The 18,840-nt window shown below is 38.0% G+C and overlaps 1 protein-coding gene across 3 annotated transcripts in view; it reads right to left on the bottom strand.

Annotated features, from left to right (window-relative positions):
• The window catches only part of babam2 (BRISC and BRCA1 A complex member 2), a 79,282-nt gene that overhangs the window by 58,203 nt on the left and 2,239 nt on the right, over nucleotides 1–18,840 (bottom strand). For all 3 annotated transcript variants that reach the window (XM_060879210.1, XM_060879209.1, XM_060879208.1), the window contains exon 4: nucleotides 12,086–12,180. In XM_060879210.1, coding sequence (XP_060735193.1) covers nucleotides 12,086–12,180 — 95 coding nt within the window. The remainder of the gene's footprint in view (nucleotides 1–12,085; nucleotides 12,181–18,840) is intronic.

The following is an 18,840-nucleotide window of genomic DNA, read 5'->3' as shown; positions in this document are numbered from 1 at the left end:
GATCCCGTACGACCCACACTGGCTTTATATCTCGACGGCTAGCCTCTAGTTAGCTCACGTTAATTTGTACATTCCTGTTGAAGGCATTCCTGGTAAAACTGGCACATCTATTTAAGCCTGAAGTTATATGTCTATAGTATTTAGTTCGCCATGTCAGTACAATTGTACGTACGAACAGAGATGAGCAAAGTGATCCACACAGCTCAGCCAATCAAATGAGCAGAACAGAACTAACTACATAAAGGAATAATGCAGTTATTGCATAATAATCAATGAGATACTGATGTGATGATGTTACCAATGCTGAATTGGACTACTTTCCTATCATAGTGTTTTTATTATTATTATTTGCCAATGATTACATATTTATATCTCCTTTCAGCCATTTATAGTTATATGTAATGTTTTTGAACATCCACAAGATATTTCATTTCCATATAAGTCCTCTAGCCTGAAGACACTCTCATGGAGGAGAAAAAAAACAAAAAACAAACAGATTGTGATAGAGATCTGACACTGGAAACCACCTCACTTAACCTATAAGTTAAACAAACCTCACAATATGCAAGTGCAGGCAGGCACTGATTCTGCCCCAATTTCTAATTCAGCCTCAGCCAATCCACCCCCATGAGCCAGTTCTCCCTTTTCCATGGAAACTGAAATCTAAGGGGCTTTTTATACCTGGTCACTTCATGCGTTTTCTGTGATCAGATAGCTATCCGATCGTAAAAAAGACCAGGTCTAAATGCCCTCCGAAACGTTTTCGAAGACGGATATAAATCCGATGGTTCAAACCACTTCAGGAGGTGGTCTGGGACGCATTTCAGATGAAACTGGACAGGTGTAAATGAATGTGGTTGTTCAAGCCACATACGTCAGCGCTAGACTCCTCCCAAAGTTTTTTGTAGCGTAACCATCATAACAGGTTTTTTGTCTTCTTTTTGATTGCATTCTGAAAACCGCACACACCAAAGCGTGTTCCATTTCAATTACCCCGGAAATGAGGTCAAATATATTAGCATTTTGGGCGGGAGTAGAAAGATCGGATTGATATCCGATTCGCTAAGACGCATTCATGTGGCCTAATGTAAATGGAACAGTTTTAACAAATCAGATAGCTATCGGATCAGAGAAAACACATGAAGTGACCAGGTGTAAAAAGGCCCTAAGACGCTTCCTCTGAAACACAAGAAGCCAGCCTACTTGAAGCTGCCTATGCTGCAAGTGTAACAGACTCTGAGAAAAGCGCTATCTACCCTCTTCTACATACGCAAGCTGATTGATATACCTGGACTGGCTAGTGTCACCGTGATGTGAGGTCAATTTTGCTCTCATGGACTCCTGACAATAACATACGGGAGGTGCTGCTTTAACAGGTCTTTGCCAAAACCAGTGATTATTTGAGCTTTACATTCTTACTACATATTTGAACCTAAAATGTTCATATTAGATGTTTAGTGCAAGCTGGAAAGACGTGCATTACATAATCAGCAGTAGCTTGATAAGTGCCCAATTTGCACTGCATCCTCTGTGCCTTCTGCCTCCATCGAGCTTTGTGCACAGACACTGCTGGAATTATGTAAAGCAACATATATTTCTTTCGATACTCAACGTTTCTTATTTTTTTAAGCTTTTGACTAGATGGGGGATTAAAATCAGAGCAAACCAAAACAGCAATTCAATAAATCCAAGTCAGTTTAATTGCAGTGGTCTCTAGTTCTCTAGTCTCTAGTTCTCCAGTCGCGAGTGCCAAAACAGTTGCACAGATAAACAGCACTGATAAACTATCAGAAGGTTTTGGCTCGTTTTCTTTAACAGCAGCTCTGTCAGTAGGTTTATATTCATGCGCTCATTCTAATATCTTGTTTCTATAGAAACAACAAGCACACAGACTTGTATAGTAATTGTAATTGCTGTCGAGCTACAGATGTCGAGTGATCCTGACCACTTCTGCTCTGCCTGATCCGTTCTGATGCCCTGCTTCTGCTTGGAGCTCTCAACAAAAAAAATAGCTAAAATAGCTTTTAACAATGGACATTGTCTTTACAAGACATAAGAAATATAGTACAAAAATTTCTATTTAAATGTGTTTGTATTTATCCCCTTTGAGCAAGCCTGAGGTGACCGAGGTGACTGTGGCAAGGAAGAACTTCCTTAGATGGAAGAGAAAGAACCCTTGAAAGGAACCAGACTCAAAAGTGGGCCTCATCCTCATTTGGGTGACACTAGAGGGTGTGATTATAAACTGTTAGAAACAGCAAAGGTTGTTATTATGAATAATGTCCTTTCTACAGTCAGATACACTCCGACAATTGTCTACTGATTAGGAGGTTGTTGTCCTCCAGGACCAGATGGAAGAGGAAGAACCCTTGAAAGAATCCAGACTCAAAAGAGAAGAACATCATCCTCATTTGGGTGACACTACTGTAAAGGGTGTGATTATAAACTGTTATAAACACCAGAGAGTGCATTCAGATACAATTGTGTATTGATTAGGAGGTTGTTGTCCTCAAGGTCCATATGTGGCATCTTCTCTTTGAATATCAGAAATCTTCGAAATCCATCTAATTATAGAAGTGAATTTTTCCTTTTTTTTATTTTTTTTTAAATAATCCCACTATACGGTATCCAATTCATTTGGGTTCCCTTTTGATTTTGCTTCCTCTGACGGTTCCTTTCCTTTCGGGGGAAGTAGTGGCCTAATGGTTAGAGAGTTTTACTCCTAACCCTAAGGTTGTGGGTTCGAGTCTCGGGCCGGCCACGACTGAGGTGCCCTTGAGCAAGGCACAGCCTGCTCCCCGGGTGCCGCAGCATAAATGGCTGCCCACTGCTCCGGGTGTGTTCACGGTGTGTGTGTGTTCACTGCTGTGTGTGTGCACTTTGAATGGGTTAAATGCAGAGAACAAATTCTGAGTATGGGTCACCATACTTAGCCATATGTCACGTCACTTTCACTAATGTCGTCTCGACACGCTTAATATATATATATATTTTTTGTTTTTTAAATAAATAAATAAATAAATAAATAAATAAATAAATAAATAAATATATATATATATATATATATATATATATATATATATATATATATATATATATATATATTAAGCGGCTAAGTATGTCACGTCACTTTCACTAATGTCGTCTCGACACGCTTAATATATATATTTTTTTTAATAATTAATTTCTCTAAGGCTGCTTTGCGACAATGTTAAAAGCGCTTATACAAATAAAATTAAATTGGAATTTATTGTTGAAAGGTGAGGAAACGTATATTATACCATTTCGGGAAACAATTCAGGTCTTTGTAAGAATAAGAGGTACGACTGTTCCTCAGGACAATTGAGCTATATCACACCACCCGGCTCTTAATCATTTCCCCATAACAGCACGCCATGTCGCTTTATTCCTTAATTAGCTTGAGACATCCACTGTGACGAATCAACTCAATAATTCTATTATTCACAAACATGCAAAACACACAGAGTCTCGCTGCCAAATTAAGAAACTGAAGTAGGTCCATAAAACCTTAGCAATGCATTCCATTTAATCTGACCTCCAGAGCTCACTGGCATCTTCTACAGCACAGTGTTTACTCCCTCTTCCTGAGACGTCCATCATCAGTTACAGCGATGAGTGTGATAAACCGTAGGTCTAAAAACATTCCCATGTCTGTTATTGGGTTGTGCAGATAAAAAGCTCCAATAATCACACAGACTCATAACTCTGGAGAACAGGAAGGAAGAGGAAGCAAGGTTTAAGCATGAGAGTCTAGGTTGGAATCACTCTTTATGGGCACTCTGAGCTTTATTGTTGTGGCGTTTTGTTTTTTTTGTACAGGATGCAAGGTGTCGCTTTGTGCAAAAATGTAAGAGAGTAAAAAATGCTGCCAGAGTGCTGGAACTTCGGCCACCATTCAGTTTTCCTGACCTTGACTCTCCCGCAGGGAGTGCTGAACTTCCAGCTTATATTTATGCGTGCCATGATAAAATGCCAGCAAGACAGGGTCAAGGTGTTCATATTAACCAAAGCAAAAGAAACAAAAAAAATCCCTGAATGCTATAAGGGGCAGAAAATTTCCTTTCGGATAGGGGGGAAAAAACCCATGAAAACCCCATCCAAAATAATAATAATAATAATAATAATAATAATAATAATAATAATAATAATAATAATAAATTAATACTTATATGAAATAAATTTGAATCTCCTGTGTGCACATTATTTCAATCAAATATTAATAGACAGAATAAATTATGGCTAACAAACATCTAGCAGTCACTTTGCTCATATGTACATCTGTCCTCTCCAGTAAGCAGCTTCAGTCTTGTCTCAGACTATGAAAAAAATGCCTTGTTGCTGCATGAAAGCCAGTCAAAATAGCTCGCAAAATGAGCTCTTCACTGGACATCAGAACAGCCGCTGCTTGTTTATTCTACTGACTTATTGTAGACATATAGTTGTTGCCTTCACTCTCCTGGCTGTCTGGGTTTAAACACGTGCTTACTTTGGGTATTTCCCAGTGCCCTCTCAGACTACAGGTGCTTATACAGGGAATACCAGGCAAACCACTTACACTGTTTATACGAACGATGGTTAATCCTGCAGGGTCGAGCGGAGCGCCTTTATAAACAAGACTACGCCTAGGGCAGAAAAATCCCAGTCATGCTCATTTAAGGTACAGAACAGATAAGTATACAAAAAGAATATCTTTGAAAAAAAACAACAACAAAAAAAAGACACCCTGCTTCGCAGAAATATCAAATTCCCATAAAACCTTTCTGTCAAGTTCATTTCCAAATCCACCGTGTACCATTATACACAATACCAGCAAAACCAACACTATGAATCCGTTTGCTGCAACATAAGAAATTAAAAGGATTGAACATAAGCTTGTACAAGCTTTGACATGGCGAGCTTTGTATTTGTTGCTCTGAGAAACTTTCTAGAAGATTCTCTGTGGGTTTTCCTGGCAGCTTAATGGTAACATGAAGGCCAGTGGATGGATGGGTGGATTACGCCAAAGAACAAGCTCCTCTGGCACTCTATTGTCATGCCTCAGTCCAGAACCAAGAGACTCATTAAAGAAAAAAGAAAAAAAAAAAAAAACACACCCAATGAGTGGGCGCAGTCTGCCCGTGAGCGCTTATCCCATTCCCGTACACTAATAAGAGACCCCACAGTGGGGACAGATGGGAAATCATGAACACTGGGAGGGAAAAGAAGGGGAGTTGGATGCCAAACAGTACTGACTTAAGCTCTGTAGAGGTGATATCCTGTCATTGTAAGGCTAAATGGGTCGCTAATATTATTTATTTATTTTTTTCCATCCACACTATTATAAACAAAAGTACTGAGTACATCAAAAAGTACAGAATTCATATCAGTACCGTTAACGTACAGCTTTTAACAGTGGCACTATTCCAGAGATGAAATATTTCTGTACCGTGTTTCTAGTTTAAACCTCGAGACAGCAGCGCACGGATCATTAATTTAAACCTAACCGAGAAATCAAACAGTATTAGATATACGTGGCGTCTAGACTACAAATCCAGTTTGCTAAAAAGCCAGGGGCGAGATGCGCGGCCAAAGGCTTTCATCTCTGCTCTCATTTTCCCAGGGCTGTAAAGTCACATATTCCACACGCAGCCATAAGCGCAGCCTCGGCTAACTTCCCACAATAAGCGTCTCTTTGTTTAGTAGCTCGAAAACCACCAATTAAAATCCGAATGAAGTTCTTGCACTGCGCCATCACAGCGGTGTCGCTGCATTACAGTCAGGGATAATTAAAGTAAAATGACTCATTTGAGAGAATGGGAGAGATGGAAGGCATTCCCTGTAGTGTTCATTTAAAGCAAAGCGCCCTTCACTACGAATGCATTTTCTTTTAAATAAAAAAGAAACGAAAAAGACGCGGACGCGACCTCGGCTGTACGCGCCCGCAAACCCAAAGGAGGTTTTTAAATTACACAATTCTCATGATCGCCAACAGCTTATTAATATTAGCTTTCTTGTGATAATTGGCCATTATGCTACGCAATCAATACGTTTCAACCGCCATTAATATTCACAAAGAGTAGGATTTTACAGTATAAAACGGCCAATAATAGAAGAGAACTTCACACAGAAATAACCGGGTTTTATCACTATTTGTGGAATAACAAGAAATAATTCAGGATAGTAATATAAAGAAGTTCTAGTCTGGATAATCATAATACGCAGCATGATAAAAACATTCATATGCACAAACCTTTACTTTTAATCTGCCACCACAGGGGGACTAAACATTGATTGACGTAGCATGTTTACAGACCAACGACAAATAGTTGCTACATTTCATACAGTTCGGTCTCTAATGTAGACGGTTACACCCAATTTTTAATAAGAGCTGCCATAAAAACCAGGGGTGTGATTACAAATATTGCACTCATCGGGCTCAATAGACTCTTAGCTCTAAACGAACTAAGCAAACATTTGACAATAAACATGCTTTGAGTGATTCAGTACGTTTGGAATATGAGGTGGAAATGTGAGCTATTCCTGTTAAAAATGTCCTTGAAAAAAACACCACCACACAAGCCACAACATGCCAGCTGCAAGATTTCACACTTTAGCGCTTTAAATATACATTGAACACATCGTAGATGAACTGGATTTACATTTATTTATTCGGACACATATACGAGTAAAGTAAGAGCAGAACAGAAAAAAAGTTTTAAAGCCATGACTAGAAAAAAAAACACAAAGAGAAGCTCGGCACAAACATGAATTTTGGTCTGATGCAAACATCAGTCACGAGGCTTACTATAAGATATGATGCATTGTTCCATGATGAAGAGGGTAATGCGCTCTAGTGATAAAGCATAAAAGCTCTCGAATACAACAGCTTCATACTGCAGAGCAGAGCTTCATACTGCTTGCTTATCAGTGTGTTGTGAACGAAACAAAGCAGCACTGTTATGTTGGTGTGCTGAGTGAAGGCCTGTGGTCAGTGCAGAGCGTTACGCATGACAGCATGTGCTGAAAATGGAGGCTGATATATCGGTGGTGACTTATTTTATTTGACCGCAGTACATACATACGGACATTCTGTTCGCTGCCTAACTTTTTGGTTTGGGAGGCTATGAAGCCTTCGACAACGATGGGTGGGTTTTGCTAGCGAGCGGCCGTTATTGAGAACACATGGAGAGCACATCCCGAAACATGGAAAAAGAAAAAGCTCTTGAACAGAGAAAACAGGAAAGAGTTTGCTCCGGTGTTAGGAAACACGGTGATTCAAGGAGTCCTGATCATGATGCCACAGCCAGCCGTGGCTGAGGGTCGTAGAGGATGTCTGTCCCTCTCTCCTGTTGGGTTACTGACTGTTGCTGCAACGATAGACATTTGTGGCCATCTTGTTAGCTCGTGTATGCGGAGGAGGGCGCTTTCCTCTGAGTGTATTCTGCTAGCCTGTGATGCAGTTATTAAAAATTTATTAATAAAATAAATAAATAATAAAATAAAAAATGCAGTTAAATTAAAAAACAAACATATGGCATAGAATAACATGTTTTGGTTTTAGATAGGATAGATAGATAAGATAGATAGATAGATAAGATAGATTAGATAGATTAGATAGATAGATAGATAGATAGATAGATAGATAGATAGATAGATAGATAGATAGATAGATATAGATAGATTAGATAGATTAGATAGATAATATAGATAGATTAGATAAGATAGAGAGATTAGATAAGATAGTTTAGATAGATTAGATAAGATAAGATAGATTAGATAGATAAGATAGATAAGATAGATAGATAGATAGATAGATAGATAGATAGATAGATAGATAGATAGATAGATAGATAGATAGATAGATAGATAGATAGATAAAGAGAAAGCTCCCAAGTCTGACCTCCAGGTTGCCTGGAAATCTATGTGCCCAAGCTAAACAGTGCTAGCTAATGTAATAACCACTTTTTACACCTAAAAGATATATTATCTTATTCCGTCAGGCATTTTTATTTTCTCTCCATGTTTAACCGCATGTAGTAAAATCGTCTTTTTATTGTTTGATGACATTTTAGTTCGCTTGTGTTTCATCAGTGCTGCCACGTACTTGTGTGTTCCTGAACCAAAAACATTGGCGTGTGAAGTAAAGCAGGAGATCTACAGAACGAGAAGTTTGTGTTACAGTGACAGCATTGACGCTTAAACATAGCCACATATCAATGTGCGTGTTTGTTTTGCAAAAGTCAATTAAAGGAGTATTTTTTTTTCCTGTCTACTTGTTTGATAGACAAATATGAATATATGGGGGGGGGGGAAGCATGGACAGAACCTCTGCTTGTGTTAGACGGCCAGGGTGGTGTTTGAGGAGGTGGCGGTAGCAGTACTATCCAAATAACGATGGGGAAATTTTTCGTTCTCAGTGGAAGCAACAGAAAATGTCATATACAGGAACAATGCTAGATGTTGTATAAAATGTAAAAAAAAAAAAAAAATTCACTCAATAGAAAAGAAGGTACAAAACAAAAAAAAGTCGCTTTGAAGAAGAACCTCTAGGACATTTTTTTTTCTTTTTCATCTCTAAATTTATTGTAACAGTGTCTTCTATAGGATAATGTATATGTACAATTTAGTTGGACAAAAAAAATGCAAGTGATATAAATAATTAAAAAGTTTTAGACACTGGTCAAATATAACAAGCTCCTATTGGAACATGTGGCTCATTGTTACAAAGCTGACAAAGCGTAGACGCAGCATGCTCTTCTAAATATTCCTCAAGTGCTCAGGAAAAGTTCCCGTCTTTCAAAAAAAATAAAATAAATTGATTTAATTTTGGAAAGGATCCTTATTAATCCCAGATGTTTGCACCCGTAAACACGAGGGTGTCAGCTCCGCTTTTTTTTTTTATTATTCCACATCTTGAGCCAAAGAAACAACACGGAGCTTAGCAGCTAATAATATCCAGGTCAGACTGTAAGCGGGATAAACATTTGACCGAGACGTCAGGAATTTCACGAAGGGATCCGAAAAAGCCTGATGTTTACTGCCAGGTGAAAAATAAGTTGAGGGCTTGCAAAAGAGCCTGACGTTCTACGACATTCATTCTGGAGTTCAACTTGGCAACCTCAATCCGATCTACAAAACAGAGAAAGTGCTGTCTGGTGTTTGTGCACAGCTGCAGATAAACCTACAAGACGTCCTTCTGATCGTGTTGCCGCACGAATGAAATATGTTATGATCGACAGGAGCAACCAATCCAGCAGAAACATCTGGACAGAGCAATTGTTAAAAAAAATAAACAAATAAAAGAAATTACGGACAGTGCTACGGAGCGACGTCATGAAGGTGAACCGTTAAACGGTGGATACTGAACACAATGTTCAATGTGTTTGAGAGGGAAAGAGACTAAAAAGAAGGCTGGATCTCATCCTAACAGATGTGTGTAACATGTTAAGAAGCAGGTAAACACAATTCTGGATGTGCTTCCCCTTCTCGTTTCCAGCTGGAGTTAGGAGACGATGAGCAACAGTCGTCGTCTCCAAAAACTCTTACGCAAGCTGGGAATTATTTTTCTTTTTAGATTCGCAAAAAATAGCTCAGCAGACGTTGGTGCTCGCTTTCGTATCCAGATCAGACAGTGGGTCTAACAGTTGAAACAGATGTTCACAGAAATCTACTCGGAACATATCTATTGTTATATAAACGTATATGTGTATAAAACAAAAGAAATAAGTAGTCATTTAGCAGGTAGAAATATCTCATGAGAGTTAATTGTTTGTCTCAATACAAACACAATACAAACCATCTGAGGAAAAAAAAAATACATTGACTACAGTCCAGATGTGCTAAATTTAGAGCATGACACTCATTACTTCCCATCAAAACTCTAAAGTGTCAACAGTGGAAAAGTTGTGTGTGTTTTTTTCCATTTTAAGAGGTCGACACATGCCTGAATATTTTTTTTTTTTTGTTCTGTTTTTGGCTCAAAACCTAGCAGGCCTGTGAACTGTGAAGCTTCCCAGCAGACACCGTCTCTCACTGTAAGGCTCCTCTGATGGTGTCTGTCGGTCTGTCAGACATGTTTATTACTTGCAACAGCAAAAACATGTCGTTTCATGGACGGAAAGGAAACACGGCAGCTCTGAGAGTATGTCATCTACAGTAAGTAGAACAGTGAGATGTGTAATCATCTGGAAACAGCTCAGTTCACAACAAGGGAACTACTGACTGCATTGATCTCTATGGAGCCCTGCATTTTCTTTCAGAAACAGAGGTCAAACAGAGTTGCATCATTCTCCAAAATTCACACACACACACACACACACACACACACACACACACACACAATAAAAAGTAAAACACAAAAAATAAAAAACACAGCAGAGCTCCGAAACAGTCATAAGTTTTGACTTAGCTACACATATCAGTACAAGTGATCTGATTGAACAAGCCACTAAACAGGAAGTCAAAGCAACTAGTCTCTGTTGCTTAGCTGGTTTAAAGGCACTAAACTTCTGGGAGCCTTTGTGAAGTTATTTGTGATATTTTTTCAAAACTTTTTGGGCCATCTAATCTTTTTAACACAGCTTCTGAATCTCATTTTTACAATCTCACTGGCTGTGAGTGGATAGCTATCCGATCGTAAAAAGACCAGGTCTAAATGCCCTCCGAAAGGTTTTCGAGACGGATATAAATCCAATCATTCAAACCACTTCAGGAGGTGGTCTGGGACGCATTTCAGATGTAATTGGACTGGTGTAAATGAACGTGGTTGTTCAAGCCACATACGTCAGCGCTAGACTCCTCCCAAACAGAAGTACGTCACTTGCAAGTGACTCACGAGTCGTGCATCGCTGTTAAGTAAATGCTTAACCGTTGTAACAAGTTTTTTTAGTCTTCCTTTTTGATTGCATTCTGAAAATCGCATACACCAAAGCGTGTTCCATTTCAATTACCCCGGAAATGAGGTCAAATATATTAGCATTTTGGGCGGGAGTAGAAAGATCGGATTGATATCCAATTGGCCAAGACGCATTTATGTGGCCTAATGTAAATGGAACAGTTTTAACAAATCAGATAGCTATCGGATCAGAGAAAACACATGAAGTGACCAGGTGTAAAAAGGCCCCATGACTTTTAGCTGTATTTAAAAACAAAAACAAAAAAAAAAAAACTGATGGTTTAATGAAAGGTGAACGGTAGAAGTGTAGTAGCCTGTTGAGGATCATTTTGAATGCTTTCAAAGAAAAAAAAGAAGAAAAAGAAGAAAAATACTAAATTCTGGGACCGTCCTATATTTACATTTGCATAATTTGTCAGACTTGAGTGTTAAGGGCCTTTCTCAGGGGCCCAGGAGTGGCAGCTTGATGGCCCTGGGATTCAAACTGATGACCTTCCGATCACTAGACCTACACATTAACCTCTGAACTCCAACATCCCCATACAGTTACAGCATTAGTCAGATGCCCTTATCCAGAGCAACTCATTTCATTCTCTTTTGTGTTTTTTTGTTTTGTTTTAAACAACTGAGCAATTGGGGGTTAAGGGCCTTGCTCAGGGGCCCAGGAGTGGCAGCTTGATGGCTCTTGGATTCAAACTCAAACTGAATCAATTATGACCAAAACACAAACTATTACACACGTGGGATCACAGCAGCATAACCAGTTAGCTGTTCTGTGGTTTATTTTGTTAGGGTTTATTTTTTTTTTATTCAGCTTTAAAAAAAAATGCTGGCTTGAAATTTCTGACTCGTTGTTTACCTACGACACATGCAAGCGAATTTACTGACCATATATTCATAGTTGCATGCCTTTTTTTTTAACCATGACAGTGTGGAGATGTGAAATATGTTTTTAAAAAAGTATCATAAAACGAAATATTCTACAGAGACGCTTTTTAAAAAGGCTTCGACTGCCGTGTTTAAGGTGGTGTGTTTATTAGGAAGGCCTGGAAGTGAGGAAGTTTCCTATGAGGATTTAGTTGCTGTAAATGCTACTTAATAGCACAATCGTTCTAGATCTTCAATCAAGACACACAGTAAGAAAGCTGGGTAGGAGAAAGCTGGTAAACATTTCAATAAAGACAGACGTACCGGCAGCTCCGAAGGCTCTGGCAAGAACTCGGGATCCTCTCCAAAAATAAAGTCAGGAGGCAGCTCGGGGTCTCTGGCATTAAAGATGATGTCCCCTGGAAGAAAATTCACGTATGAGCCGTCCACCAAAAAAATGGGAGTATAAAGCCTTAGCACGAACGTTGCGAGACAATTTCAAGCAACAATATAATACAATAAAACACTACTTACTCTTTACCCAACATTGCTGTTGAATTCTCAAACCTGATTGGTCAGATGATCATTTTCTATAACTGTAGCTATAATGCGATGTAACATACAGCTGCGATTCTATAATTTGAATACGTTACGGTTTCTATAGTAACGACTCATTGACAGGAACTTGTTTAGTAGATGCACACAATCTAAAACTAATAATACTTTTTAAAATGATTATGTTTTTATGTAAGGAGTTTTGTTAAACATCTATGAAAGGCGTCTCCAGTTTCAACACTTTGTCTGGGTAAGAGATCGCAAGAAAAGCACTTGTTCCACAGCATTAATGTAACTATAAACTGATAAAAAAAATAAATAAAAAGTGTCATAATAATGATAAACAATTAAAAAAAATTAGCAGTTTCTGGCAAAAATGTCAGCTACATAATAGGAAAACAAAACATGTTTTGAGACATGACATTTTTGTAAGACTGGGGTGGGAAAGTCACACTAGCCTATTGTTGCTTGTTTTCCTAAAACAGCACAGCCCATTGTTTTATCCTTTACTTAAGTCATGCGACACAAACACATGGTTTCTTACAGCAGTATGAAGTGTGAACGTAGGAGGGTAATTACTGGCCACAAATGCCACCTGTACGTAGGTGCCATCAAGGATTCTCACATTCCTTTTACACTTACGTATGTTATGCTGTGCTTATACTGCTTCACACTTACAGTTTACAGTTACACCTAGATTAAAGAGTGCAACGATTAAACAGCACGATGGTGATTACCACTGGCTGGTAAGCACAAAGCTGAAAAATCGCTGAAATCATTAAACGTACGTACAGCAGGGTCACGAGATAAATACTCTGTAGTTCAGGAAATTATCAGAATTTTTTATTACAAATTTATTAGTAAATATTTAAATCGCTAGAAGCCACTTCAATAAAAGGACGTGTGTATATAAGGCTATATTCACTTTATACTGAAGGAAGGAAGGAAGGAAGGAAGGAAGGAAATCACAAACCTACATTGACTCATATTTAATAATGCAGAATTACACGTTACATTAGAAATTATTTACGTTTTTTTATATTTATTTACATTTTATACCCCCCAATGTCTTATTGTTTAATATCTCATAATTTTTTATCTTACTCGTTTAATTTGCTATAATTATTTCATAAATAAATAATATGTATTATTATTAGCGGTAGTATTATTAACAACAACAATTATAATAATAATATTAATTAATTAATTATAATAATAATATACGAATAATTACAAGTATTATTCGCATATTATTATACTGCTAATAATAATTAAAGTCATGGGACTTGTTATAATAATAATAATAATAAACAAAACAAAAGTTTTGGCACCTGAACATCACACCTATATAAGGGTCTTCTTCAAAATGTTGCCAAAAATCTGAAAGCACACAATGTTGTATGAGATGTCTTGTTTGCTGCAGCCTTAAGCTTTCTCTTCACTGGAACTTAAAGCATAACATAACCCCTGAGCACAAAGTGAGCTCCATGAAGACCAGCAGTGGAAGAACTCCACTGCACCCAACTCCACTACACCTTTGGGATGAACTGGTACACAGTCTGATTCCCAGACCTCCTCACCTAACATCAGCACCAGACCTTACTACTAGCAATACTCCTCCAAACTCATAAGCACCTGATCGTCTGAAGTCCACAAACATTTATCCATATATTGCAAATGTCTATCATACAAGTCACTTCCTTTCTAATCCTTGTTTAGGTTTCTCCTAGCTTTAATGTCAGAACTAATACTGTCAGGTACGGATGTCACCAGTGTCTTGAGATCTAAGCTTTAGCGTGTTTCAGTATTTCACCTGCTTTACCAAATAATTCCACAGATTTGAAAAAGTCAGTGCCCCGGTATTCCATCAGACTTCTCAAATGACACACAGGCTTGGTACTAAGCAGCAAACATGTCATCTTTGTATAAAGAAATGTCAAGTACACACAAACTAATCTCAGAGTCTGGCCCACGATGTACTGTATAATTGTATGCCTAGTTACATTTGTCCATGCTACTTACAGTATACTGTACGATAAAACTGGCATTTTTTTTGCACATAGACTTTAAATTAATTTCCCAAGTTGTGGAGATCCAAGACTTAATACACAGTTTTGGTTCATAGAAGGGTTGAAAGGTGATGGGCTACATTTCAACGCAATCTATTTTTATTCACAATCAAAACTCTAGCAAGCCCCAGTGAAAAAGCTCTTAAAAGCTGGTCAATAAAACAGACGTCTTTTCTCTATGCTACCATGGTAGAGTTCAATTCTTTCTACTTCTGAAAGTATGTGTAACTCCACAAGTGAGTGAGGAACTGACACCAAGCAGTACTTTTCCATAGAAAAGCAAGAAAAAAGCTAGATGTTCGTCATAAATCAGTCACTGGTTGGAGGAAATACCTGTAATCCATTCTGCCCAGATGTTTATGATGATATTGCCTCGCCATTAAGCAATCATGGTTAGAGGACCATGAAGCACCGTTGGAGTTAAAGCTTTTGGGCAATAAATCAAAGTAGGTGCTTGAGGAGCACAACTAGGAACACTGTGTTACTTTCAGAGCCACTTTTAATAGCTAACAGAGCAAACAATATGAACGTTTCCCATCTCCATCCACCAAAATTTCCATTCTGAGGAAAAAACAAAACAAAACCTAATACAGCATGCATCAACACAGCCATCTCTCCGGTCATCTAAGTTTAACTAGAAGCAATTACGAGCAATAAAGTGGCATAATTAAAGGAAAAATCCACTCTGAACAACTTGTATATTTATATATATATATATATAATTAACCTGTTTCTTCAGTGATGTCCAAGATTTATTTTGGATTTTTTCCTGCCCATCAAAATGCTGGTCTAATGTCACCTTCAAAAGAATGATGCAGCAGCACTTTGGACTTTTAGTGCTTCAGTCTATCAAGTTCTCTGTTCACCTCCTCATCTGTACTACAACTTTCAAAGCTTCAACTGTTGATTTAATGCCGAGTCCAAAGTTTGCTGCCTCTATAATGTCTACGGTGGAGTTCTCGTTAACATGAAGTGAACGGAAAAAGATGTTTTTGCTCTTTTGTTTTGAGGAGCGAACCGAGAAACCGTCTGTCTGAGATCTCTGAACTTAAATGGTATTGTAACTGCTCTAATGATATCCTCCTGTGCTGGCAAAGCAGCTTCTAACCTCTAACACTGAACAGGAAATCCACCAAAAATCAACACCAAACAACACATTAGAAGTAGAAGCACCAGAAGTATTATTTAATGTTTTAATTCCAGAATGATTTAAAGCCTGAGGTTTACTCCTTACAGCAATAGAGGTTTACAGCAATACTCCTATTCCCTTTACCATAATTAAGACAAAATAAATGCTACAGATACTGAGGGACACCAAAATTATGGATCAATCACTCAAAATAAATTAAAACTCAAACTGGACAGATGATATGTTCCTGGGGAAAAAATGTAATGGCTTTGTAATATATTTAGGATCCGGTCAAATTAGATGCTAAACTCTAAAGAAAAGGTGTTAATTAAAAAAACGTTAATTTAAGCCTGTGTGTATATATATATATATATATATATATATATATATATATATAAATTTAAATGAAACTATAAATTTAAATGAAACAGTAATTAAAAAAAACAAAACAAAACTGTAATATCTTCTGTAGTATATAGTATAATACATTACCTTTGCATCCTTGACTAATGCTTTTTTTTTTTATTTTTTAAAAAGACTTCACATGTAACTCAAAGCCTTAATCACAACTGGACAACCATCATGCATTGATGAACTCTTGGTTGTTGATTGGAGGATCCAATCTGCCACTGTTAGGCCCTTGAGCAAGGCCCTTAACCATTTCTGCTCCAGTGGTGCTGTGTCCTGGCTGACCCTGTGCTCTGACCCCAACCTACCTGCGACTAAGGCTTTGATCGGAAGATTGTAGTTTCAAGTCCCAGCACTATCAAATTACCATGGTTCAGTCCCTGACATCAAATCAGCTCAGCTATACATCAATCTTTCAGAAGCATAAGCACATTATTAGTGAGTGATGTATTATTTTATATAACGTAAGCGATCACAGTACTGTTTTAATGTTACTGTAAATTGTACTGGAACCTTGATGCCAGTTTGATCTTCAAGCTTTTTTTTATACATTGTAGGTTAATAACTACAATCTAATGTCCAGACAAGTCATGAGCCTAAGAAAGCCTTTGTGTTTTGAAACCTGGCTTTAGTCACGTAGGAGTTGTTGACCGCTAGTTGTTGGGAAATGAAAAACAGGAAACCGTTCCCAAGTTATTTACCGGCAAAAAACAAAAACAAAAAGATGTATAAGACAATACAGAGAGAATTAGATAAACATGCTAACGGTGTGATATAAACCAGACCTTCTACCGATCGACTAGAATAAGAGGATCGTCGATTCTTTTTTCACCTGAGAAAGAGTACTGTTTAAAGCAATATTGCAGTAGGCAATTAAACAAACGAAGCTACAACTAAACATGAAATACCTGCAACTATGTTTATTCAAGCTGCTGACAAAGAGAAGATTTACATTTCAGAGCCACTTTAAAGCTTTGTGAACGTGTATTTCTCAATAAAAGCACATGCTCGCCAGAAGGTCAGCCAGTTGAGTGCTTCATGACTCACACCTATTGCCAGAAACCTCAATTAAGATCACTGCTGTGTTATAATTAATATCAAACCCAGCTAAGGAACATTAAGCAGCTTCTTACTGAGCTGTGGTATTTGGAAGCTTCACACACAAGCCCTCTTGCTCATACTTCCTCGTTTTATTTATTTATATACTCTTAAATATAACAAGACACCGGTTAGCAGCATGGGCAAAGGAAGTACAATAAAGTGTGTTGGAGTAGAAATGAACTATTACCCTGCATGTGTCACGGCTTTTTTTTTTCTTTGCACATTTTTCCTCTTTGCAGTTTAGCGAATGAGGAAAGTCCTACAGTCTGATACAAGATTAACAAGCTAAGATGTTTTCTGATGATATGGGGGAAAAAAAAGGGTCTTTGAGCAAAATGTGAATGAATCACGGCATGTTTCGTTATGAGACCGTGGCCTAATCAGTTTCAGTAGTGAGAATCTGCGACTACCTTCTGTTTTTTCTTTGCTATTACGTCACAGTAAAGCACTCTGACCTGCGGTTTTAAACGGATGAACGATTCTTTGAAAATAGGAGGGCATGGTGGCCTCATGGTTACCACGTTTGTCATGAAAGTATCTAAGACAACAATTCTTAAACTGGGTTTGCGGTAATATTTTATTCTGAAAAAGTGTATGAAGTATTCGCCTAAAGACACCACCTACCAGGCACATGTTATAACTAATTAACTTTAACTAAAGTCACTTGGTTCAGCAATTTGTTTTTTATAGTCATCACAGCTGCACTACTGATTAGACATGGAGAGATTTCATGTCAAGAATAAGTACAAGGATGAAGCCAAACTCATGGTTGAAGACAGTTTGCGTCTTTTCCGCAGCTCTCCTCGGTCGTGACTGGACCATCACAGCCGTCTCTTTCTCTATCCAACCCAAACACTCCACTGAGTGATGTCTAGATGGTCTAGAAGGGTCTACAATGTGTTTGTGTGCTGAAGAATTAAGATTTCCCTTATCTTAAATTAAGGAGCCAAGAGAAGTTCAAGCATGACAATGCCAATGGAGCACAAAACAAGCTCCAGGAAGACCTGCGTTCTTTTAGCTGATGGAACACAAATTCCCACAACCACCCTTCAAAATCTAGTGGAAAGCTTTCCCAAACTAGTGGAGGATGGAAGAGCCGTTAACGGGAATGTTAATGTTATTACCCATTGTTTTAAAATATATGTTCTACAACAGAGCAGGGTGTGATGTTCGGCTGTTGAAAATCTTTTGACCGTACAGTGTATCTATGTACAGCAGGACTATTCAATACTTTTGCATCTTAAATAAATAAATAATTTTGTCCAAAATTCAAAAACATCCCAATCAGAAAGTTAGAACAACCAGTAACCGCAACAGCACACTTAAGTGGGACCCGAGCACCGCCATTATTAACTTTAATTCATCTGAAACCTGTGTGAAAAGATGTGCAGTCTAAAGATGTAGCTTCTGATACACTAACAACCATCTAAAGCGCTCTGGCATCATTCGGTACTCATTCGTACAGCAATGCTGACTCACACAAAAGAAAAGCTGAACGGATTGTGCGCAAACCCTGAAACATAAACGGACGTTATCTAGGATCCACTAATGTGATCGCTGTACATCATTCAGATTTAGAATCCAGCTTTAACATTTCACCCCTTTGTACAGTTTTAGTTTTGAGTTTACTGTCAGGAACAAAAAAAAAAAAGAGTGCTTTAGGCATCTATATACAATGGACTACTTGTGCTACAGTTGTACACTCCTACCCAGACACAGTGCAAAAATGAAAACTAGAACAGAACACTGTAAACAATGTATGCAGTCGCATAGTAAAGTGGCATAGTGGGAAACATTACACTTCCAGTAACATAACA

Source organism: Tachysurus vachellii, chromosome 10, assembly GCF_030014155.1.
Source record: "Tachysurus vachellii isolate PV-2020 chromosome 10, HZAU_Pvac_v1, whole genome shotgun sequence".
NCBI lineage: Eukaryota > Metazoa > Chordata > Actinopteri > Siluriformes > Bagridae > Tachysurus > Tachysurus vachellii.
The sequence above is the reverse complement of the archived record's forward strand: the minus strand, read 5'-3'. Positions and strand labels throughout refer to the sequence as shown.